The sequence below is a fragment of the Vespa crabro genome, chromosome 7 (assembly GCF_910589235.1).
Source record: "Vespa crabro chromosome 7, iyVesCrab1.2, whole genome shotgun sequence".
Classification (NCBI taxonomy): Eukaryota; Metazoa; Arthropoda; class Insecta; order Hymenoptera; family Vespidae; genus Vespa; species Vespa crabro.
The window spans coordinates 7487419-7513856 of NC_060961.1; the positions used below are offsets into that span (position 1 = coordinate 7487419).

At 32.7% G+C, this 26438-nt stretch overlaps 2 protein-coding genes across 8 annotated transcripts in view; both read left to right on the forward strand.

Moving 5' to 3' along the window:
- The window catches only part of LOC124425460 (zwei Ig domain protein zig-8-like), a 181579-nt gene extending 173255 nt beyond the window's left edge, over positions 1-8324 (forward strand). For 5 of the 6 annotated variants that reach the window (XM_046965809.1, XM_046965808.1, XM_046965807.1 and 2 more), the window contains 2 exons: positions 4140-4282; positions 6605-8324. In XM_046965809.1, coding sequence (XP_046821765.1) covers positions 4140-4282; positions 6605-6720 — 259 coding nt within the window. In that variant the 3' untranslated portion in view covers positions 6721-8324. The remainder of the gene's footprint in view (positions 1-4139; positions 4283-6604) is intronic. The other variant, XM_046965812.1, reaches the window with a different exon arrangement.
- A 15641-nt stretch (positions 8325-23965) lies between these two features.
- The window catches only part of LOC124425569 (gonadotropin-releasing hormone receptor), a 4688-nt gene continuing 2215 nt past the window's right edge, over positions 23966-26438 (forward strand). Inside the window, exons 1-2 of one of the 2 annotated variants that reach the window (XM_046966083.1) lie at positions 23966-25461; positions 25540-25655. In XM_046966083.1, coding sequence (XP_046822039.1) covers positions 25062-25461; positions 25540-25655 — 516 coding nt within the window. In that variant the 5' untranslated portion in view covers positions 23966-25061. Of the gene's footprint in view, positions 25656-26438 lie in introns of both variants that reach the window. The other variant, XM_046966082.1, reaches the window with a different exon arrangement.

Consider the following 26438-nt stretch of genomic DNA (forward strand, 5'->3'; position numbering starts at 1 on the left):
TTAGTGGTTAAAGTCAGGAAAGCTTCGTTTCGTCTATAAAAATTAAAAAAAAAAATAATAAAAAAAAGAAAGAGAGAAAAAAAAGGAAATATCTATGTATGCCAAGCGATAGAGATTAATCGATGCGTGATATATGGTTCGTGGTCTATGGAGATAGGAAATAGGGCACGATGATAAAATGAAAGAGAACGGAAAGAGATTCGACGATCGTCAAATCGCGCGGATATTAAATCCATCGGAAATTTGGCATCGAAAAGAAATTTGCATACGAACGCAAAGACTAAAATTTGGACTGAATTACTTCATCATTACTGTTCGAGAAATTGAGCTAGAAAAAAGAAAAGAAAGAGATCAATTTAGTTTTTTTCTCCTCGAAGAAGCAAATTACCAAGAACAGTTACAATCAGCCTTAGAGTGTATCGTTATGAAGAAAAAAAAACAAAAAAAAAACAAAAAAAAAAGAAGAAAAAAGAATGATCAAATAAAAAATTAAGAAAAAACTAATCGAATAAACGAACATAATCTATTGATTTGCAAGCGCTTGTAATAGAGATAATTCAACCGTATTTAATCGTACGTTCGAGAATTCATGTAATTAATGATCAAATAATTGAAATTTCATTTAGATTGTTATTCGGATAATGAATGTTAAAGCACATTAGTTTAAGAAAAAATACATTTTACAATAATATCTATTGCCGTGATTGAAAAGTATATTTTCCATGTATGAATTTCTTCTATCACAATGGTTCTTAGTTTTTTTATATCTTTCTATTAACTGTACTATCGTAATCACAAAAACGATAATAACCAGTACCTAATCAAATCGTATAAAAGTCTTAAATCGATCCTAATTCATCAACGTGTCATGTACGATACGATAGTTCGACACACGGATATAAGAGGGGAAAAAAGTTTCACATTTTTTTTCCGATATCAACGATTACACGCCCCTATTATTAGCAACGATCGATCAAGATAAAAGCTTGCGACTCACTTCGCGGTTATTAACCGTGACGGCAGAAGGATGGATTTGTACGGAAAAAAGAAAACGGATGAAATTCTTATGATCATCGAACCTTAACCAAGCACGAAAGGTTTGAAAGAAAAGCTTTTTCATCAAATATAATATAATTAAAACTTTTTAATCATTAATTCTAAGATGTATTAGACATCAAATTATTTAGAAACAATCTGCATTTTACTTATGTAAAATTAGTATTTTTTAAATAATATAAAACAAAAAAATTCTACAATTATAATAATAAGTATAAACCTTATTCCTTAATATTTCTTCAGAGTTCCAATGGGAAAGTTCAACAAAAGAGGTAAAATTGATCGTACGAAGACGTCTTCAATTTAAAGGCTACGTTCCTTAAATGAGCACCATTTTTCATTGTGCTTAAACTGCACGCAAAAAGGAAGTATTTTCACCTCGAGAAGAGTAATCCCGTTATATACATAAAATAGACGTTCTCACTCTGTTCGCGACGCAATTAGCGCTACGCTCGGCTGCGAAATCAAATATATATGTATGTACGTCGTTGTATTAGCAAATGGGAAGCATTGGGTATATCTATGTCTATCGTCGAGGCCCTTCTGGATCAGCAAATAATTTTCTTAGGGACTTTTTATCGTTGCGAGATAACGAGCGAACAAATTGCAGCGCAAGAATTTTTTCAATTAAACTCTTTTCCCTTCTCTTCCTCACTCTCTCTCTCTTTTTCTCTTGTTTTACGCGCATTCTGTATCTCTCTCTCTCTCTCTCTCTCTCTCTCTCTCTCTCTCTCTCTCTCTCCCTCTTTCAACAGTTAGTACAAAGTAACCCCTTTATCCTACTTTTTCTTACCAAGGGAAAATCGTTCTCCAGCATTTGCGTGTGTTCGTGTGTTCAGTTAAACGGATAAACGTGAATCATGTCGAGAATCGCGCGGTGACTGCGATTAAGAGCTTACGTCGTATCCGAATCTGTAAGAAATAAGAGTTTTACTTTCTTTCTCTTTTTCTTTTTTTTTTTTCTTTTATGTCCTTCTCCATCTCGTTCTCGCGAATAATTTCTATCCTATATAATGGAATTTTTGTTATAAGTAATACAAAAAATGGGATTAACCGTATAGAACAATCGCCTTTGTCGTGAGTCGACTTCTATCGTCGTTCACATCTTCTTTCTCTTCTTCCTTTTGCAAAAGAAAAATCGTAAAGGCTGAAACCGGTAAAATATTTTTCACCAAAGAAATACGATCAAAATAGAATAGAAGTTCCGCCATCTTTTCATTCGCTTTTCCGAGTTTCCGAGAAAGCGTGCACGAACGGAGAAGACGGGCAGTCCCTTGAGGCCAACCTTCAACTTCTCCTTTTCTTCCAACCACCCCCTCCCACCCCCATCTTTCTAACCCTCTTCCAGCATTCCTCCGAGAACCGCGGTTGTTAAATTGAAACCAGCAATTAACGTACTTCGAGGAAGAGGTCGTCGGTGCTATTCTTCTCCTCGAAAAGCAGAAGTAGAGACGCTTTCTAACGAGAAGGAGTCCTACTTAATGCCAGTGTCGCTTGCCCGCTTGAGAAACCGAGATACACCCACCTACGTTCGTCATCTTTTTTTTCTTTTTTCTTTTCTTCTTTTTTTTCTTTTTTAATTTTACGCTGAGCTGTATCGATCCACCGACGAGCGAAGGAAAGAGAAAGAATTGGAAAAAAGAAAAATTGGGCTGCGAATTCTTTTACAATAATATATCTCGACGTAACTATCGTTTATATTTCGTGCTGGATGAATAGCATAACATGAAATAAAAAGAGAGAGAGAAAGAGAGAGAGAGACAAAGAGAGAGATAGAAGTGAGGAATATCTTTATTTATATTCAAATTTAAATAAATAGTTCGAAAGAATATTTGAACAAATGATTAACTTGTAGATTTTGTCGGAAAATTATAAAAGGTAGACATTATTTAAAAATTTAGCAATAAATTTGACAAGAAATCAATTTTACTTTATTCGCTTTACATCGTCTCTACATAGATAAATATACATATATATATATATATATATATATATATGTGTGTGTGTGTGTGTGTGTGTGTGTGTGTGTGTGTGTGTGTGTACGAAAACATTCGATAATCGTCTATTTTATTACTTTCTAACATTTGGAGCTTTTTTTTTACATTATAGAATAAAAAATAGTAGTTATGCAACTATTTTTCTTCGAAATTTAATGAGTCTTTAAGATCAAATTAAAATATAAAATTGGATGCGAGGTTTTGTAATTATAGTTTGAAGAGAAAAAGTATATAGTATAATGGAGAACGTTGGATTACATGCTCGTTGGTAGTAATGAGAAATTCGAGAAACTCTTCTCGTTTGAAATGTTTCCCATTCCGCTAAGGAAACAAAGCAAAGAAGGACAATAATAAAACGAAGAACTTTAATAGCATCTTATGTCTGATCGGATTGATGGACATATCTTAAAAAGAATTTATATACAAGACAATGAAACTTCCGTTTAAATAAAGAGGAAATTTATGATGTTTTAATTCTCATAAAAGTCAGCAATTAAATGTATGTCTTATAACTTTAAAAATTTCAACGATATTTTAATTGCTAAACAGTCGACCTTTGTGTAAATTTATAACGTTTTGTCGACTGTGCATAGTCTCCCGGTTCTTTTTAAATTCTTTGTAAATTAATTAATAATGCATAAAAATCAAGTACACGTTACAGGTACAAGTACCAGTGCGTAATTTTAACTGAGACATATAGTACAAGTTTACATATATTATAATGTTATTTAATTACAGCATATCCCATTTTAAATTATGCTTACACATTATTAGAATCGTTGGATAGAAAAAAAAAGTAAAAAGAAAAATATAAAAAATAAAAATAATAAACAATGGGAAAATGATAAAAAGAAAGAAAATATAATATATTACGATGAGCGGATGCATTTTCAAAGCAATATTTTGTCCTACGATCGTACATGAAGGGACACTTTATCGCACATATATTATTCCGATTTCATTCGGAAACAAGCTCGTACGTACGAAGAGGAAGTTTCGTATATGTATATAAATATATGTATGTATATTTATATATGTATATACATACATCGAAATGAAAATTTCAACGAGTCACATTTGTTTTAGCGTGAAAACGGACCTAATGGAGGAAGGGGCCAACTCTACTCTCAGCATAGCGAGAGTCGGACCAGCGGACAGTGGTAACTACACGTGCATGCTCACCACCATGCCTGATCAGCCTGCAACGGTTCATGTACATGTCCTGAACGGTGAGAATAAAATAGAACAAAAATTTATTCCTCATCCCTCAACTAACTCTCATCCTCACTCAACCATTACTCCTTTCCTCCTCATGGTGAATACCCGTCTACCAAAATACTATGTTGCCTCTCTCATCCCGATCGATAAGCACTCAAATATTCATACGAAGGGAAAGCAACGAGAAAGACCTCGATCCTACCGCCTACCGCAATACGTATATACATAGGTATATATATATATATATATATATATATATATATATATATGTATGTATATATGTATGTATGTATGTATGTATGTATGTATACCTATACACATATTTGATCACACGTAGATACACTTTAGTCTACAGAGATCCGAATTTTTATTCTCACGGGAGAAAATTTCTATATCCTATACCTTCCTATCGTTCGGGAGACATTCAGATAAAATTGAAAAACGTAACTTTTGGATCAACGAGTGAATTCTTCATTTCTGATAAGATACGATAAGTACGTTTCGTCGTTGAGACGATTTTTTCAATTACTTACATTTTATGGTTACTTTTTCAATGAAAATTTAAACAACTCTGAACCTCCCTCTCACGGGAGAATAGATAGTTACAATAAAAAGAAAATAAGGAAAAAGAAAGAAAAAAAAAGAAAAGAAAATATAAGAATTTTTATCTCGAAGATTATCAGGAAGATTATCGTTAATATAATTATCCTTCACTCGACTCCTTTTCGGCTGTCGACGGTGCTATTTGAATACGTTTCTCGCTGATTCGAGAAAAAACTTGCTCCAACCACTCAACTCGTAATATCTTCAAATGCATCCTCTCAAAAACGAACGTTTCGATAGAGACGAATCTCGTTGGAATTCAATGTAAAACGCGATTACTTTGAGCGCATTGATACGATTAATTTCAATTTCACTTAATTTTAATTTGTCCATCTTTTTGATTGCATCGTTACGATGAGACGACACGAAATCATGTTTTTTATCAATCTATTTACTCGGTAATCCAATACCAACCATCATCTATCTTCCAATCAATGATTTATTCTTGTGAAATAAACGAACGATTATAATAATCGAAACAGAGTACATGAAAATAAAATAGATGGGTTTCTAACAATGACGTGTATTGAATTTTCAAACGCATTTACTTTAGTCTCGTGAGCTTTCGATCGTCAATGTTTTGAAACGCAATTTGTTTTATTTCTTTACACGAATCGAAGCACTAGCTTTGCGAAAGTGACGCGTTCGTCACTGAAAGCCACTACTCAATGTTCATATATACACCTCTCTTCTTCTATCTATCTATCTCTCTCTTTCTCTCTCACTCCCTCTCCCTCTCCCTCTTTCTCTCTAAAAGCACATAGAGACACGCATAGAAAATAGAAAGAAAAAACACAAGAAAGAGAGAAAAAAGAATGAGAGTGCGAGAAAGAGAGAAAGAGAGAAAGAGAGAGAGAGAGAGGAAGAGAAAGAGAAAGAGAAAAAATTTCGATCTATCCTTCGGAACAAATCCTGTTGGAATAAAGTGAACACCATACCATGAGATAGATATATGGATAATCCAACCATAATTCTATCAAGCCTCATCCACCTACCCTTTATGTTGCAGAGAAAGCGATATGTTACCCCACTATAACTAGAAGCACCATTGTTAACCGAGAAAGCATTCAGCTATCGATACTTCCCTTGATGCTGATCGGAACATTGTCTCGATAAAGCTTCGTTCTTCTTTTTCTCCTCTTCCATTCTATCCACTTCGAACACAATCTCGTTGCATTTTGCACGAGTGGACAGACAAGTAGTTCCTCGAAATAATTTTGAAATATTTCGAAAGGGGAATTTATTTATGTACGCGTGTTTCATACGTGCGACCACGCGATGATGATAATATTGAAATAATAAAAAAAAGTAGAAAAAAAAAACAGAAAAAACGAAATTGCAGACGGAATCGAATTCAAGCGTCTAAACAAAAATTGTTCCACAGTAAAAGTTTTGAAAGAATTCAACCATTCCTTGCCAAAAGAAGAATAACTATAAGCGAAAGAACTATAAAATTTTAAGTCGTGAAAGTATTGTAAAACGTAGGTATAGACAAGAAAGACACGCTATTCAATGGCAAAAGAAAAAGAAAAAAAAGGAAAAAAGAAGGAGAGAGAAAGAGAGAGAGAGAGAGAGAGAGGAGAGAGGAAGAAAGAAGGTTCAATTCAACGACACAACACAAGAGCTACCTTTAGAATCTCCTCTCAGGCTTTCCTATAGCACTTTTCTCTCATCGAGAATCTCACCTCCGTAAAAGTTATAGTGTTTGAGTGTATACCCCGATGTTTCAGGAGAAAGCCTAGCCGAGTTGCATCATGGTGGTTCACGCGACATTCAAGCGGACGTCTGGAGTTCTCTACTACTCTTCCTCTTCGCCATTCTAGGATGGCTTCAGGTGCTGAGATGAAGACTCGACAATGCTCGCTGCGACCCTCATAAAGGCATTCTCAGTACTCACTGCTGAGATATGAGAGTGCGATGACCGATGACTTAAACGAACATGACGAAAAACGTTATCGTCTTATACGTGGCACGAACCTTTTTATTGTTTCGAAAGGTATAAGAATGAGTGAGAAATAATAAGGTAGAGAAAATGCTGAAATTGAAAAGAAAAGTATGATCAACGGCGTTGCTATTTTTTTTTTGTTTTCTTAACAACCGTTCAAGTATGAAAATTAAATAGAAATAAAGAGAGAAAAGTAAAAAAAGTTTCTTCTATAAAAATTGTCTTATACAAGGACCTAATTATTATTGGCAATCATTTCATTTGATTTACGTAATCGCACTTTGAAAAACTATCGTTATTTTTTATAGAACTATTGTCTTTTTATTGTGATTCCTGAAAGTAGTTACAGCAACGCCGTCGTAAATTTGGCAAGTACAGTGATATTTTTATCGTCGTAATTGAAATACCGATAGTAAACTATTTACCGTTTACAGTTGTCGTAAATTAAATTATCGTGCTTCGTTGTTAAAACGGGGGATTACATTTATCCGAGCTTCGATGGGAAAATTTACCGAGTGGTTGGAATTGTTTCGAGAGGTTGGTTCGGGAGCAACGTTGAGAATTTTGAGAAAAGATCCGAAAGGACATGATGCGAAAATGAGAATCACATTATTGTCCAAGAGCTAATATAGTTCATCAGTGAGGAAAAAGATCGAGCGTTGAGATCAAATAACTCGATACAATTAAAATAGTCGTTATTACTTGAATAAGAACCAATAACCGTTCAATTACTTGCTATCTTACGAAGTAAGATAGATTATTAAGGTACAGTCGCGCAAAAAATATCAAATGCAACGTTGCAAAACTGGAGTTTGTTATTATTAATTATCGTTAAAATGAAATACGACCGATGGCTGAGAAACGTTTATACGTTTGGTTCGTAATTTATCGAAGAAATTTAATGAACAAAGAGATTCGATCATCCGTTCACAAAGAGGAAATCTATGAGAACGACTACGCGTGCTATATCATTGACCAAGAAATATCCTTATTCGTCCGATCGAGTAAGCATGATTCGCTTACGTAGCGTGTAAAATCGAAGATCGAAGAACACGATTCAAACTCAGTGTTCGAACTTTCGAGGAATAACGCGTGAGAAACAGAGCGAGAATAAGCCCCTCTGTTCTCTTTTTCTCTAAGTGATATTTATAGGTAACGTACGTATATATGTATATATATATATATATATATATATATATATATATATATATACATATATATATATGTATGTATGTATATACATGCATATAACTCCTCATTTCTCGAAAATCCTACGGCGAATCCTCGGTGTACCGAAAATGTCAAAAGCTGTTTTTCCTCGCAAAGACTTCGAGAATCGATGATACGAAAAAAAGTATATATGTATATTTGCAAAACTGAAGGGAATGTGAGATAATTTAAAATCGGGCCAAACGGCGAACTAATACCTACGTATGAAGGCGAGAATTATGCGCTTTCGTCGAAGGAAAATATTACGAAATAAACTATACGCGTTTTACAAGAAATAATCTTTATTTCATTACACTCCTTTCTCTTATCGTTTTAATTTCAGTCAAGAAAATCTACGAAAAAACGACGCTTCAATCTTCTCAAGCAGCCATCCTTGGATTTATAAAGGTACAAGGAAAGATTATCACTGGTATAAATTACATTATATAGTAATAAAATGATGGAATTAAAATATAAAAGAGTAGCCATTTCAAATATAAAAATTTCTTTTTCTTTATATTACATACTTCTTAGTGTGTAAAACTTCTTAGAAAGTATTTGCAAAAGGATGAGATAGTTAAAAAAAAACGATGTAAGTATAATAATTAGTAAAAAACAAAAGAAAAAAAAACAAAAAGAAATATAAGAGAAAAGGAAAAGCAATAAAACATTTCGTTACTTTAATATTCAGAAGGGTCTCTTCTTCTTGAATTATGCAGTTTCAAGTATAACGACGTGAAACGAAGCAATTAAGTCTAACATACGGAGAACACGAATAAAATAGACAAGACACATACTATTGTACTTCCATGCTCACGCGTTTCTCTCTTTCGGAGTGAAATGTAAATCACTGGGGCGTACGAAATCGTCGCAATTATGCCCGTGTAACGAGTTCTACGGGAATGGACCGTGGACCTTGTTAAAATCGTGACGTTCGCGCGAGCATAAAAGAGCATTGATGTAGAACGTTTGTTTCATGCTCGAAATGGAATTTAAACGCTCGATAAGCACTCACTCGATCGATCAATCGAATTGACCGTAGCACGAACCGTGCCTTGCGTACCTTTCAAAGTTTTTCCTTTGTTGTATAGATTTTTAACATTATATTGTTCCTCCAAAATTACATATCTGTACACGTTTAATATTATCCGTCCGTAAAATCGAAAAATAACAGATCTGGATAAAAGTATTATCGGCTTTGGAATAACGTTAATCTTTCGATAAAATCAACGCTATATTTTTCTTGCGATCGAATTGTAAGATTTTTAAATAATAGAGAATAATGATAAAATATAATCAAAAATGAATAAAGTCTCAAAAATATAGGAAATAGTACGATCAAAATGATTTCATCTCTCTCTCTCTCTCTCTCTCTCTCTCTCTCTCTCTCTCTCTCTCTCTCTCTCTCTCTCTCTCTCTCTCTCTCTCTCTTCTCAGTACTGTCCACGTCTCGGTAGATTTCTCGTTATTTTACTGAATACGTGCACCGCAATGTTCGTACCTTCGTGTTACGATTCACACATTCAGAATCCGGCTATGTGGAGATTGAAGTTGGCAAAATGTGCTCTCTTCCTGTGACCGAGAGTACAGAAGAGAGAGAGAGAGAGAGAGAGAGAGAGGGAGAGGAAGAGAGAGAAAGAGCCAGACAGACAGACAGACAGACAAAGATAGAGAAGGAGAATAAGTCTACGGTAAGTATAGTACAACGCTAGCGACAGATTGGACGTTGCTTCATCGATCCTCGTTGAGGTCCTCTAGAAACTCTATTTATCCTCCTAGAGCTAGACCAGTCGCACCTACGAACAAGAAATACTATTAGAAATAGTGGTGTAGAGAATCACCGATAGATATTCAGCTGGCTCAAATGTTTCCCTCGCAGCAACGTTAGCAACTTTTGATATATTCTCACTATATTCCTTCCTCTCATGGTTGTATAACATATTCATTAAGATATCTTATTACCCGAGATAATATTCTGTTTGCTAGGACAAAAAAGATGAAAAATGATACTAAAATAATTTTTGATGATTTTAAACGTCAGATAAAAATTTACATTCAGAAATCGATAGATAATTATATTTGTTTAATATCATGTTGAAAGATAAGCGACACTTTATATATTGTTAATAAATATGATCGCGTTAGGATCGTCTATCATATTTTTGAAACTCTTTTTAACCTTTTTAAGTTCCTGATCATATAAGATAATCTATCCATACGTATAATATATTTATATAAGATTATAACTTTAATTATCTGTAAACTATTTTATAATGGTTTACTTTTGACGGAAAAATTGGAAAAAAAAGAAAAATAACGAAGAAATAAATACAAAATGGACTCGATTATTTTCAAAACACAATTAGTAATAATGAACTTTTTTAGATACTCGATATCTGACCTGCTTTATCTTTCTTCTACCTATTACAATGAAAGATAGATGAACGAATGAGGTTCATGGTAAGCACGTACTAGTTTTACGATAAGCCAGCTCGAGCATGGGGGTAATGGTCAGCCACATTAATACATTTATGTCCGAGCGTTCTATCTTAGACGATATCTTACCATGATCTGCTTAATACGACCATTAAAGCAACGATTTGTCATTCGAGGTCCGGTCCGTGGTAAACCTTTAGGAAACCGCGGCCCTAAGCATAGGTGAAGTCCTTTCTCTTACAAACATTTTAGCCTAGTGGTGCTTCTCTTACGGTCTTTTCTTAGTTTCCTTTAGGCTTCAAACACTGTCAGGTGGTAGGGCTAAAAGCCTTTTGGATTTAACAGCGGATCTAAATCCTCTACGTGAGAACTAGTCGTTTTTATTTTACGTCAGATAAATTTTGATAAAATTGAACGAAGGATATTTTCTAAATGGAAAAGAAAGAATATAAAAATGAATATAAAATTTTCTTTTTTTTTTTTATTAATATCTTTAGACTCTATTTTTAGCATCTTTAATCATTTTTCTGGAACGAAAATATATTTCTTCATTCTTTTTACATATTATTACGATTATGATATTGTATATCGATAGTTTGAATAAAATTGATCGTTCTTACGATATAAAATCTTTTATATCAAATGGAAAATTAGAAATTTTACAGTAAGCTCTGCATTATTCGTGACTTCATGAAACGTCACGAAATATTATTAAGCGCACGTAGCTGGAGTGAAAGCAGAACGAAAATGTTTCTATATAAGCAAGAAGGAAGCATTCGGTCGCGAGGGACCTATATCCACATCGTAGAAAAATGAAAAATGCGATCTGACATCTGTGCGATCAAAATCGTAGGGTAGTTGTAAGTAACTAGATATCTAACAAGTTCCACGTTCATCGCGTGCCTGTCCATCCTTTTCGTTACTTGGCGAGCATCGCCGGATGTACGATTTGATGATAACTATAGTACAAATGGGCACGAGAGAATGTCTTTGAATTAAATACATATAAGATCGCAAACTGATAGTAACTTCTGCAGTAATGACGAATAATGATAAACAATTTATAATAACGCATTTATGTATAAATCAACTAATGAAATTTATGAAAATTTAATAATTCAATTTCCTACAAGATCAAAATTTTATATCGGCGATAATTTGTTTCCTATGTTAATTTTGTTTTTTTTATTTTAATTATATAAATTTCCATCGTTTCCTGAATTCTATGAACCAAATGACAACTTCTTCGAATGAAGTAAGGAATTACTTCCAAGTCGTAATACTCGATCCGAGTAAAAAAGCGCAACTAATTTACAATAGTTTCAACATCTTTTATCGATAAACGATATCTACTACTCCAACGTTTCAACTAATTGGCAAACTCTACGTCATATATATATATATAGCTTCTAGTGTGGGAAAACAGTATGGAACAAAAACGATTTCAACTAGTTCGAACAATGAGAAGTATGAACACTAATCGTATTGACAAGAAAAATAATAAACGTTATAAAGGGTATTATACGGTAAGAAACAATAACAATGTTTTATTCAAGAAAAGTACTCTTATAGTTATAGTAAAATTTTGTTGAAAAGAAAACGTAGGTTCAACGAATAAGCGTTATTCTTTTCTCTCTCTCTCTCTCTCTCTCTCTCTCCCTCTTTCTCTCTCTCTTTATCTATCTTTCTTTTTTTATCACGAGAGGACACGTAACGAGTACTAAGAACATCCAGCTTCTTCTCGTTATGGCCCAACGTTGGAACGTAGATATTCAAGTTTTTCTCGAAAGAGAGAAGGTGAAAATTCTTGCTTTTCTTTCCACGTGCTTAAACCTAAAGAGAGACCAGATTAGTGAAAATGTTTCTGTGTGCTAATATATAAATCATAAAACATACAATGCGATATATATATATTGTATGACCCACAATACGAATGACGGAGAAAGCATTATTTTGTGAACATATTCCCATGAGAATGGCCAGTCGCTGGACATAGCGAGATAGCACGGTTATTGCTTACTCGTTATACATAAATCCTTGATTTTATACCTATTTCTATGTATATGGAAGATAACACGCTGTTAGGTTGTGCGTATGATAAAAAAATATTGGAAAACTTGATCTAAAACTAATTAAAATCTCTATCTGATTAAACTCAATCTGAGTTACTTGAAGTTTCGAAAGTCATAATAGATCAAATCAATATTGATCAGATAGTTTATAAGAATTTAAATTTGAAAAATAGGAGAAATTGATCCTTATTGAAAGTAAGATAAAAGTTTTGACATGTGATTATGATATTAAAGAATCTATTATACTTGTCACTTGATGTTCAAAATCAAATAAATAATTTTTCTGTGTTCAAGCGATATCTACTAAAATTGGAAGTTAAACTTAAGAACTTTAAGTATATTGTTAACATTCATTCTCACTCTCAGTGTTTCAAAAATGAAATTACAAGGAATTGAGAAACTAAGCTAATCACTTTGCTTTTGGTAGAATTTTCTTAGAAAATTACGAATCATCCATATTAAGGGACGTAACTGTTTTTAAAACGTTGTATGTTCGTAATTAACAAACGATCATTTGTCCAATTCGTTGACTATAGTTCATTACCAATTTAAGGCTGTTCATCACCTTTCATACACCTGTGTATCTGTGTATAAGCTTGTGTAGGTTATATCCCCTTCGTGTGTAACATAATAATCGGGTTAGTGTGGGTTAGAGTAGATAGTGTTAGTAAGCTGTGAATTCACACTTTTCAATTTCTCACATTTATATCCTACTATAATGGTGATGTGCCTGTCGCAGTAATTCGCGATAGATACGACGCAATATCCATTTATTTTACGACATAAATGTATAAAGGTTAATAAATTCAATTGATATGAAAATTAATGAATACATATATATATATATATATATATATATATATATATATATATATATATCAAATATTACTTCAAATAATATAAGTATATTTGTATTTTTTTTTACTTCTTTTCATTATTTTTATTATCCTACTATTATTATATATATTCTATTATATTATATATTATTACTATAGTAATAATACAATATAAAGAGAATAAATTTCGCAAAAGAAATCATGAAAAAAATAGTACTGAGTTGCATCTGGATTATGTCTTTACTGTTTAGTGAGAATTTGATCAAAAACATTTTGAAAATATATTAAAATATACAACCATTCGCACAGTAATATTTGTATTATATAACCTAAATACAGATTTCGATATATCGCAAATAATATCACAAATAATACTATCTCAGGTCTTACCACGTGGAAGTTGTTGCAATTGAGATCAACGGGCTAACAATGACTATACTCTAAAATCTGCGTTTGCGAGGTAATCTAATCGAATTTTCGAGCAAATAAAACTAAGTCCCCAGTAGGACTTTTAATCGCGTTCGCAAACACTTAGTGTTAGAATAACGGTGATTCTACATTGAAATCCGAGGTGATATGAGCCAACCGTAAATTCTGCCTTTCAACGCTATATGGAAGAAAGTCAATCCTCACTTACGGATAACAAAACTGTCGCAACGTCGACAGCTACATATACTTCACTACTAAGTAACACAATTTGTATACTCCGAATTTCGAACAATAAAAAACAAAGGACCTTCAATCGCGTCTGAATAACAACGTGATTGTTTGAAAACCGACAACTCTACTGTACACTCCGCGTTCGCCAGGTAATCTAATCAAATTTTTGAGCAAATGAAACTAAGTCCTCGGTAGGATTTTTAATCATGTCCACGAACATTCGCGCCTGTGCCCATCGACACACACACGTGAATGATCCTCCTATCCTTCTCGTATCCTCGCGTAAAAATCGATGATGAACCGAGCCATTAGATGATACTTCGAAGTCATCTAATTGTAGATGAATCTATCCCTTGATGATTCCTAGATGATACCTGGAAAAGAAAAAGAGATCATGAAGAAGAGAAACGAAGAAATATGAAATACGTAAGAGAGTCGGAGAAAGAAAAAAAAAGAGAGCCAGAGAAAGAAAAAAAAGGAAGTCAGAGAAAAAAGAAAAGAGAGCCGGAATGTGCGCGAACGTGACAATGATGAAATTCAGAACAAGAGATGAACATATTAAATATCACTCCACTCGACCAAAACCAGAGTATCAAAATCGAGCTCGATTTTTCCCTACTAAAAAAAGACCTCATCCCAAGGACCCACACTTAAAGGCCCATACCCGAAGACCCGTCATAAGAATCCCATCCGATAATCCTTTTCTCTGTGGTTCTTCCCTCGTTGATCCTTCCCTCGATGATCTAGTCTAAAAAGAAAAGGAGAAAGAGAAGATAGAAAAGAATAGTAAGAGAAGAAATTTAGTAGGAAAAATAAGGTTATTTATAACAAGGCCAAAGAAGTCGAAAAAGAGAAAGAAAATTCGTAGAGAAGGAGATGATGAAGGTTCACCCCTTGATCAAAGTTCGTCTAGCTTGGAACAGAAAAACATTAAAATAAGGAGAGAAAGAAAAGAGAAGGAAGACGGAACGTGTGTGCATGTGACAACGATGGAGCTCAGAACGAAAGATGGACATATTGAATATCGTTCCTCCCGACAAAAACCGGAGTACCAAAATCGAGATCGGTTTTTGTGTACTGAAAGAAGGATACCTACCCAAGAGTCAAAACCAAAGGACCCTTCACAAGAATCCTACCCGAGAGCTCTTATATGATGCTGAGAAAGCAGCCCGTACAAGGGTCCATACCTATGGGCCCCACCCATGGGTCTCCGAGACTTATAAATAATAATTAATAAGTGTAGATAAAAATAAAAGATAAATAAAAATGAAGATAAAAATAAAAGATAAATAAAAATGAAGATAAAAATAAAAGATAAATAAAAATGAAGATAAAAATAAATAAGAAAAATGGCACGTACAAGCGGGATAGAAAAATTATCTGTATGTTTCTTTAAGATATTATTTTAGAATTCTAATCTATTTATCTATTTAAGTATGATTAACAATGTAAAATGCAAGTACTTTATTTGTATGTAAGTACTTTAATTTTTAGATTAAAAAAATATTTTTGAAATATGCAACCATTCTCTCAGTAATACTTGCATACTATAAAATTACAATATATCACAAGTACTCCCAATCCGGTCTCATTACGTGGAAGTTGCTGCATCTGAAATACGATTAATTTTAAATCGATATAAGTATATATATTAATTGATAGTATATGATAATATATATGTACAATCTTTGTAATATTGCTAAAAATATTTTAATGTTTAAATAGGATTTAATTGTAATTTATGTATCTTAAATATTGTTTAAATGTTAAGAAAATATTAGTTTATTTTTATCGAAATTTAAAATTAGATTTATTTTAAGTCTTACAATCTTTGTAATATTGCTGAAAACATTGTTTAAATATTAATTAATTATACTTTATATATCTCATACATTGTTTAAATAGTAGTAAAATAATCTTATTTATTAATTATTCCTTCCCAAGACATAAATTTATGTTTGTCGGAAGATTAAATTGATTTTATTTTATATTAAACTTACTATCTTTGTAATGTTGCTAGGAATGTTCTATTATTTAAATGTTTGTAAAATAATCTTATTTATTAATGACTCCAGTCCGAATTTAAACCTATGTCTATTTCGCACAGACGATTTTATTTCGACAATAATGCAAGATCTACTTGTATCTATAAATTTTAAAATCATCGTTTGCTTAATCTGCATTTATCACCTATAAATCTATGTTCCAGTAAATTTAATTTCAAAATATATATTGAATTAATTATATCGAATATAAAAAGTTCTTGATCTTTAATCTTCCTGTAATGTAGTACAAGCGAAGAACATGATATATATTTAAATGTGCATATTTCATCCTCAAGTACACTTTTACTCAGTGCAGTTTCATTGTTCTTTGCAATTGCCATTTCCTATTCATTACGTGATTTTAAAAAGCCCTAATTTAATGGCTGTAATATAACTTGATTTCATAGAAAAGAAAAGAAAATTTATATGTAAATTACTTATGAAAAATAAAATTCTAAATTCAATTTGATTTAAATTTAAAAGAGAAAAAGAAAATGAGAAATTTTCGATCCTAATCTAAACAAATATCCTTTTTCCTTGACGCGTAACAAAAGGAAAACTTGGCATATATTTTAGTGTGCTCATTTCAGCTCAATGTACACCTTTATTCAATGTAGTTTCAGTGGTTCCTAGAATTGCCTATCATATGTTTCGTTACAAAGATTTCATTAGAACTTAATTTTATTAAAATGAAAAATATACTAGTTATGAAAGATAAAAGTATGAATTTAATTTAATTTATCATTAGAGAATAGAAATAAGTGAAAAATTTGTGAAGTGATTTTAACGTAAAACTTGATTTTATAAAAATAAAATTAAGATTTTAATTGAACATTGGAAAAGAAAACGCAAAAAAATTTATTACTTAACTTTAATGAAAAAAAAGAAAAAAAATACATAAAATATAAAATAATTCTATTAGCGTACGCGTTGCAATATGAGACCGGAGATGGAATATTAAATCGTCTTATTTGCTCAAATCTATACCCATCACCATAAGAGCATTTTGAGTAACAACATGGTAAAATTAAAATATGACTAAAAGCCATTCTCGAAATATTCTGAAGAACCTTCGAGAATAATTCAATAGTCTAATAGTTGCCGTTTTGAATGTTAAGCGAATTTACTATTGTTTAAATATTAATATATTTAACTCCGCATAATTTTATATTGTTTAAATAAATTTTAAAGTATTAGAAGTATTTAAAATTATTAAGTTTAGATAGAGAGAACTTCGATGTTTACCCGTCGGAATAAAAAGGAAAACTTGAAAAATCATTTGAGCGTTCGTTTTTAATTATATTACTTGTAGACAACTATCCCAAAAATTATTTCTTATATGTTACTTTTGTTTAATTATTAATATTATTATTGTACACTAAAGTGTTACACATATCTTAAATGAATATTAAATGACCGAAGGAACTGTTTGTTCCAATTTGCTTTTAAAATAAAGCTTTTTCGAAATTTAGAAATTATTATCTCCTTTTTTAAACTTTTATACATAAAATGAAACGTTATTCATCAAAATTCAAGAATTACGCCTAGACTCATTGTTTGACGTAAATCATTATAAAGTTATGGGTGATAAACAGGCTTAATCGAAACTCTTCATAGATCGTATAGTATAATTCAATGTATTTTTACGTCGCATATACATGGATATATACATATACGCGTTCAGTTTATAGAGGATTATTCGAATCAATATCGTAATTTCCAATCGGACTATTCGCCAAATCCGAATGCGTAGCAACGAAACGGGCAAAACACGCTTTGATAGATGCCGCTACGAGTTTGCCATTTGAACGTATGTATCTCTGATACAATACGAACGAGTTTCTAGCAATACGTTTATAGAGGAAGCCTCAAAAAATCTCATTTCGAAAATTCACCCCCAAACTAGAATAGAAAAGGTTGCGAAAAGCGCGACCATTGAGCCGTGGATGTGCCAGCATGCGACGTTCTACTAATTAATTTCGATTCCAATTAAGGTGCCACCCTGTCAGAAAGATTTACAGAGGTGAAATCTCGTCGATAAACGATATACGATTCGTCGATATTCGACTCAGCGTCGCGAACAACTACAATGAATGCCACTGAAAACTGTGGCACAATGCTTGTGACGAAGATAGAAATATATACGTATATGAAATACGATACGAGAGAAGATAGATGGCCAAACGAGTACGAAAAAAAGATAGAGAGAGAAAGAGAGAGAGAAAGAGAGAGAGAGAGAGAGAGAGAGAGAGAGGAAGAGATAGAGAGAAACTTTCGGTACCTTTCTCCTGTTCGTAATTGCGGTCCGTTTATTGTCCGATTATTAATTACGCGCGATATTTCGAAACACGCACACACCTACCCTCTCTACCTTTCTCTCTCTTCCAAAACCGTAAATATTCCAACACGAGCTGTCGCGACGCGATCGTTATTCACCGCGTAGTATTACATTGGACGGTGGCTTCTCGAATAGTGAGAACGTTTCGAGTGATCCTGGCTCGATTTCGACAACCACCGATAATGCGAGATTCCCAAATTATCGTACTATATCTACAAAATGAAGAACGAATTAAAAAAAAAAAATGAGAACGACGACATGGCTAATATTTATATATACAAAACAAACAGCAATATTCGTCCGAATTTAACGCGTTAATGCGATACAACAATGGCTCGTTATTACCTTGGAAATATTTACCGATGAAATTAGATTGGAATGCTTGTCGTCACGCTATGCATGTACATGTTTGAAACGTCCGTATCAAATCGATAAATGTTAAAGATATTTTAATCGATAAATGTTAGTTATTTTACTTTATATTAGAAATTAGGATTTGACACGAAACGATCCTGTGTTCGTCGCAAGAGAATTGTAAGAAGAGTAAGAGAATTCGATTGGCAATATCGCAATTGAACGATAACGTATGATATGTGTGTATCCGTTCACGTGTGACGGCCTCCTCTCCTAGAAGTTAGATTGGACGAGGTCGTATCGAGGTCAGAAACCATATCTGTTCTTCCACTCCCACATCATGAAACGCGAAACTTCCTTGAATTCATTGGTAGTACGCCATCGTTAGACTCCCTCGCGGTTCAGCGTGGACACGCGATCCATGCCAGCCTCCGTTCTCGCAAGTCTACCGTGAAATCGAACAGGCGTCGGATTTGAAAAAGGATCAGAATGAACATCTTGAATTTGCTTTTATCCAGAACTTTTTCTCCTTTTATCTTTTCATCCTCTTTTTCTTTTTCTTGTGCTAGCATATTTGCTATTATCCTTTTTTCGATATCGTATGTATATAGATAATAAGATTACGAATATAATAACGTATAATACGTATAATAACATAATATATTCCCTATCCCTTTTCCTATTATATTATTTAAGCCATTTACTTGTTACTATTTTATATTGGGTATCTAGAAAATCATAATTACAATTTCTATTATATATGTTAACAATTTTTTTTTTAATTATTTATTAAAATGTTAAATATCGCTTGACACGTAAACTTCATTCCATGGAATCTATCGACAATTTTTTACAAATTCTTATCTTTTGGCAATGTATCTTTATATTTAGCGCCTGTAACCTATTTAATGTGCAATTATCTGGCAGTATGGAAAGTTGCATATTTTCAGGCGCAATATCACAATTTCTCACAAACCATTCACATTTAAATTTGTATATACAAATTTAGATTATGAACTCGAGTTGTCTTTAGAGATATGGGTCTTTTCAAAGAAAATACATAAAATTTATAAAATGGCACGTATTTAATGAAAAAAATTTTGCTAGATCGATCGCGCGTTTTGCATTCTGCAGCTACGAATAGGTAGCGTATTATTCGCGAACGTTGTGTATATATATATACGTATATACATATATATGTCAGGGACATTCCAGAGTAGAAAATTCCTTCGACCGATGTCACAGTCAGACTTAAAAGCTCGCATAACGCAACCATGAGAGTCAGAAGCAAACTCAACGCCATGACCGCGTCGGATTTTGGCTTGGATCCAAATTTTCTAGTGGCAGGATTATCATTTATTTGACTGGCCGCTAAAGAGCATTAAAGAGAGCGAAAATCTGCCGATAACAAGCACACCATCGACAAAATGCTAATTGTCTTTATTCTTGTATCAGCCAACGAGAAACACTTCTTTCTTATCTTTTGAATATCCATTTTAATTAACAGAAAAAAGGATAAAAAAAAGGAAGAAGAAGAATCCTTTCATATTCGAATTATAATACTCGCGTTTGGTCTCAAATCTAAATGTAAGTTCTTCTTTTAAAGATATTAGAAAAGAAAACTATCACATTATATTATTATGAAGAAAAGTAGAAGTCTGATAGTCATGAAAAAACTTTTTTCTTCTCTCTTTCTCTCTCTCTCTCTCTTTATATATATATATATATATATATATATATATATATATATATATATATATATATATATAATATGATTTATTATTTTATATGAGGTGATAAACGAAAATATGTTTCTCTATGAACAAAGGAATAAATCTTTATTTGTTAAATAACAATTATTTGCTATTTACAGTCTTACCTGTGAACAAAGAAACGACAATTTACGTTTATTATTAACACTACTTAAAATTTATTTATAAAATTTTTCTATAATCTCTTGTGCATAGGTCCTATTTCCTAATGCCCGTTTTTCTTCAAAATCTTAACGGCTCGACTTGTAAATAACAAAAGTCAATCGAAGGGCGGGACATGAGAAGCGGGGCAAATCTAACTCTCAAGAAAGTTTACTTTCTTTACATATATATATATATATATATATATATATATATATATATATTTATATCTGTCTCTATCTCTTTTCTTTTTTATCTCTCTTTTATTCATGGTAAGTATCCCGTCTGCGACAAATAAAAATAAATTCGCGTGTACCGTACTATAAGAGAAAAGTAAGTTCGTAGAAGATACGAGAACGAAAATGCGTAGACTCGTTCTTTGCCTCGTAAAGTCTTCGAAGAAGAAAGAAAGAAGAAGAAAACGAGGAAGGTTGTGGGTGGTGGTAAGGAGTATAAAGGATTACTACGAGGCAAAAGAGTAGAACATACGGCAGATCGTCTTCTTGTTCGACTTCCGATACCGTAAAAGTATAACGTATGCATATAAGGCAGCTATGGAACGCATCCCGTGAGACGCGTTTACGAGCTTGGATAACATTTTACGCGAAGCCGAAAGAAGAATGTCGAAGCGATACTTTATCGCTAAATCCGTTAGCCGTTGTAAAAGCACCCTGAGGCTTTACGATACATCTATGTGCCTGACGGGGCTAAAAGTCAAAGCTCGAAATACGACGTGCTGGCAATTCGCATATCGGTAGAATCAACAACGAGTTTTCGATTTTGATCTACTATGATATTATCTTTTATCAAATGAAAAATAATGATACTTATATATGAGCAAATTTAACTATCTTCCAAATTTAATACATAATAATTTTTATAAATATTTCTTATTTCCTTTTTCTTTTTCCTTTTTCTTTTTTGTTTCGTATTTAACCAATGCTTAATACATAAACGGCCATCGTTTGAAATCTCGCTCATATTTTACAAATTATAATTTTCTTAATATTTTCATTTTTTTTTCTAAGGAAAAATATTTAAAAAATTCGACATTTGATTTGCAACTTGATAGAAGTTGATATAAGAGTCGCTGAAAGTCAACGTAAATGAAAAATAACGAGAATGTATTTGTTCTATCGTAACACGTTATGTAACACGTTCTATGTAACATATTAAAACGAATTTCTTTTGTAAAATTCTGACGTTTCTTTCGCTTAGGTCACAACATTACGCGTTACAGACTTGTTGTCATACTTATAATTTATTCAACGCGAAGGAAATAGTTAGAATTCTATTAGACACGCACACGTTGCTATAGTTATAATTAGGCTAGTTCACTGACAGTATCCATTTGCCCTAAATTCAAGGATGTTTGCTGTCAGAAGTTGAGTCCCTAAAGGGAGTACGATAATCGAGAAACGTTAGCGAACACGTATCAGAGTCCAACTTAATGTAAAGTCAAAGACATCTTGGTAAAGTGACTACTTCCATTTTCAAGAGTAGTTACATCATTCATTTCAACGATCGAACTTCTACTTCTTAGTTTCTTCAATCGATTTCTACGTCGAAATAGATCGAACAGAAGTTATTCGAACGTGAGAATGTTTCCGACGTATACATACAAAAACAGACATACATGTACGCAAACACACACATAGAAAGACACACGGATAGTTGTAAACTCGTATATTAGTTCGAAAGAGGAAACGCAGATACATCTTATTACAAAGTTCTCGCGCTCGCCCATACCGTATCGAAACATTAGAGTTAGTTACGGTAAGATTTATCACGCATTCCGTGCATGCAGACCACTTCTAACATTCTGTTAGTTATCTCTGTTATGTATATATATATATATACACAAACACAAACACACACACACACACACACATATCTATATATATATATATATATCTAACTTTCATCGTATAAAATAATTTGTAGAAAAACAGAATACGTTTGATGATGATAATTAAATTAAATTGAATCTTAAGGGCAGTTTGAAAGAAACTGTAGTTAAGTTAAAAGGCAACTTTATATACTTGTCCCTTGTTTTGTGGTTGTTAAAATACGAAAGGAGAAATACGATCAACTTGGGATATAATCCCAGCTGGAGTGATAGAACATCGAACGACGAGGAAACGAACTCATGATTTAAACATAAGGTACGTTTAATATAAACGAAAGCATAAAGGGTGTACTCGCCAAGGGATAGATAGAAGGTGCTTAGGATCGTTGGGAAAGAAAGAGTCCCCTGGAATAAAAAGTACCGTGCTTTATAAAAGGGTGCAAAAGAGAATGCTGGCTGTTGACGAGCTAGCTTCTTGATTGGCTTTCCTCGCTGTCCACCGTAAAAAGAGAGTGAGAAAGAGAGAAAGAGAGAAAGAGAGAAAGAGAGGGAGAGAGAGAGAGAGAGAGAGAAAGAGAGGTGTTAAAAAAGAAAGAAAATTCCTGCAGGAATGGACGATACAAAAGGCCAACCAGGTACCCCACATACAAAGCCCGAGCAATGAGTATAACAAAACGAACAAAACATACGATGGAAATTAGTTTAAGTCATTTGCACGATGGTATATTCGCAAGCTACGAATCGAATTCAACGGACGTGAATATATTCATTTTAAATTGAAAAGATCCTCACCTTTTATGTTTTCCTAGCGTTATTCCAAGTTATAATGGGAATCGTGTAGTTCGAGAATACGTTCATGTGACTTTTTATTTTATTATCTAGATCTATTTTATTATTTCCTTCTTTATATACAAAATTGTGATAAAGTGGTGAAGTTAATAATAAAGGATCGTCATTATATAATTCAGGATAATTTTCTAGTTCAAATGTGCAAATCAAAATTGGCTTTACCTTCTGTAATTATTTTAAGGTAAAAAATGTAAATTAGTAATTCTCGAAAACTGTATTACCACAGCATGGTAAGATAGTTACAATACGAATGTCGACTGTTGATAACATTTTTTTCTACGCTTAACCGGACATAATAGATACTAATTTATTTTCATATTACCGATAAACAATATTACAATATTCATGTTGGTTTTCGAATGACAATGTACAACTTATATATTACAAAGTGTATAACCATAAAATTATAAAATACGAACATTTTGTTCTTCATAAACGTTTTTTTTTGCAAATAACAAATTTAAACCAAGGACAGCCTTTATCAGAAACTAATATTTCAACTCTACAAACGTTAATGATTTCTTTTTCTTTTTTTTTTTTTTTTTTTTTTTTTATTTAAGTAGTTTGTTTCATGAAACACATTTTACACCACTTACAACGCTGTATTAGTTCTAAACGTAACGCGATATCGATATAAATCTTTGAGACGAGATAATAAAAATGCACAAACGCAGAGAGGTGGAGGAATAGGCGCATAAAAACATCGATGTCTTTTCTCACAAGCGAAGCAACGCGATATGTCAGATGAACGTGGAAAGGCGACGCGAGCGTGACCGAGCATTTCAAGTGAGAATCGAATATTTGAGTGTGACAAGGAATAAAATATATTTGTGAGACTTTAATCGAAAATTTTCACTAATCGACTGGTATAGAAGAATATTAAGAACACGAAATGACGGAATAATAAACAAATATTTGCAGAAACTATAACAAATTCTTATAACGTGGAAAATATTAAAGTTCTCGAAGCTATTTTCTTCACTGCTAGGCCCATATCTATGCATGTATATATTGAACGACAAAAATAACATTAATATTTTCGTTTCAATGCAAGTGCTTATCAGAATTATGTGCTAATTTAATATATCATTTATATATAATTATATTACATCAAAATCATCGAAGAATAAATTTTCTAGAAATATAATTTCCCATGATACAAAGAAAAGACCTGATTAAAAATGCAACATATGCGTCAATATTGCAACTCATTGCTAGAAACTATGGCTACTGATAAGTTGATATGAATATCGAGAAGGAATTTTGCTAGGATGAAAAACTGAGAAAAAGAAGAAAAAGGAAAAGAAAAACAAATTTATATCTTGATTTGCAAAGGAAAAAAAAGAAAAAAAAAGAAAAAGAAAATCATTTACCATTAACGATATTCAACAAATGCAAACAAAGAAGAGGAAGTTTTCCCAAGACGATACCGGAAACGCATGTCCATAGAAAGCAAACAAGCAAAAACAACGCATTTCCTTTTGTCATTATTATTGTACACGAACGCAAGAAGTCTTGGAATTTCTCGATAAAAGAAACATTAAAAAAAAAGTGACAAAATCCACTGGTTAAAGAAAAATGAAAGAATATTCCAGATAGAAGGACATTATATCGATGAATCGGAAACGTAGTTGTTCAGGAGGAACTCGTTTAGCTTTTCACCGAAAAAGAAACGAGAAGGATGAAGAAGACGATGACGACGATGCGAACGATGAATACTAGCGTTCTCTTTCTATCAGGGTACGAAGATTACAGTAATGATATAAACGTTGATCCAGAAGAGATATTGCCCAAAAACATGAACGATATTTTAACGTCAATCAACTCTACGTGTCTCGGACATGCACCAAAATTGACCAAAATGATATACCTCAAGGCCATTGTATTAGCTGTCATGTCGATCGTCAGTCTAATAGCCAATCTTGCTACAATATATTCAGTGACCAAAAATCGACAAAAACAGCAAAACTGGTCAGCCATTTATACTTTGATATTACATCTATCCGTGGCAGATCTTTTCGTAACGATATTTTGTATCGGTGGTGAAGCAGTCTGGAGTTATACCGTTCAATGGATTTGGGGTAATGTCGCTTGCAAACTCTTCAAGTTTCTTCAAGTGTTCAGTCTTTATCTCAGCACGTTTATCCTCGTGCTGATAGGTGTCGATCGTTTCGTTGCTGTTCGATATCCAATGAAGAGTTTGAGTACAACTCATCGATTTCTCAGATTCGTCGCGTTTGCCTGGGTACTTTCTATACTTTTGGCAACACCACAGGTAATATTAATTAAATGCTCCAATTAAAAATCGAATATCGATAGATTATGTCTTTCGATATCTTGTTCATAGTTAAAGTACTTTACATGTTTCGATATTTAAAAGGAAGTAACATCTGTTTTTCTTTCTTCCGCAAGATCACTGAGGTATATCCATATTAACTTCCTATTTGAAAATGTATTGTACTTTAACTATACGCTTTTTTCTTTTTCGCATTTTTGAATTCTTTTTTTTAAATCGTGAAAGAAAAAGAGAGAGAGAGAGAGAGAGAGATTAAGAGAGAGAGAGAGAGAGAAACGAGTTGTAGAAAATAGTCGAGGTTTCGTCGTAAAAATCGAAAGAGTTTAGTAACTTCTCACGAACTACTGCATCGATTTTTATCAGAGAAGGAGCGATGCATCTTCCACATTATTATCGTTTCTCGTTCCGTCTTCGTTATCACTTTTTCCCATTCTCTCTTCTCACGGCTACCGTTAAATTGTCTCTCGAAAACGCATCGATCACAGAACCCGATGACGATCTAAATAACGATGTGAAAGTTTCTCGTAAAATAAATTTCTTTTCGTGATGTTCGAGATATATAATACATACATACTTCGTCCTTTGGATTTTTTTTCCGGACTTCGTTAAAATTTTGTCTGATACTTTTAATTGGCTACGTATGAATGAAAATCTAAAATACGTTATAACTATTTTCCTTATTATATGCATAACATATTATAAACGTATATAAATATAAACAAAAAGTTATCAACCGTATTGTACTAGATGTTGTATTAGACG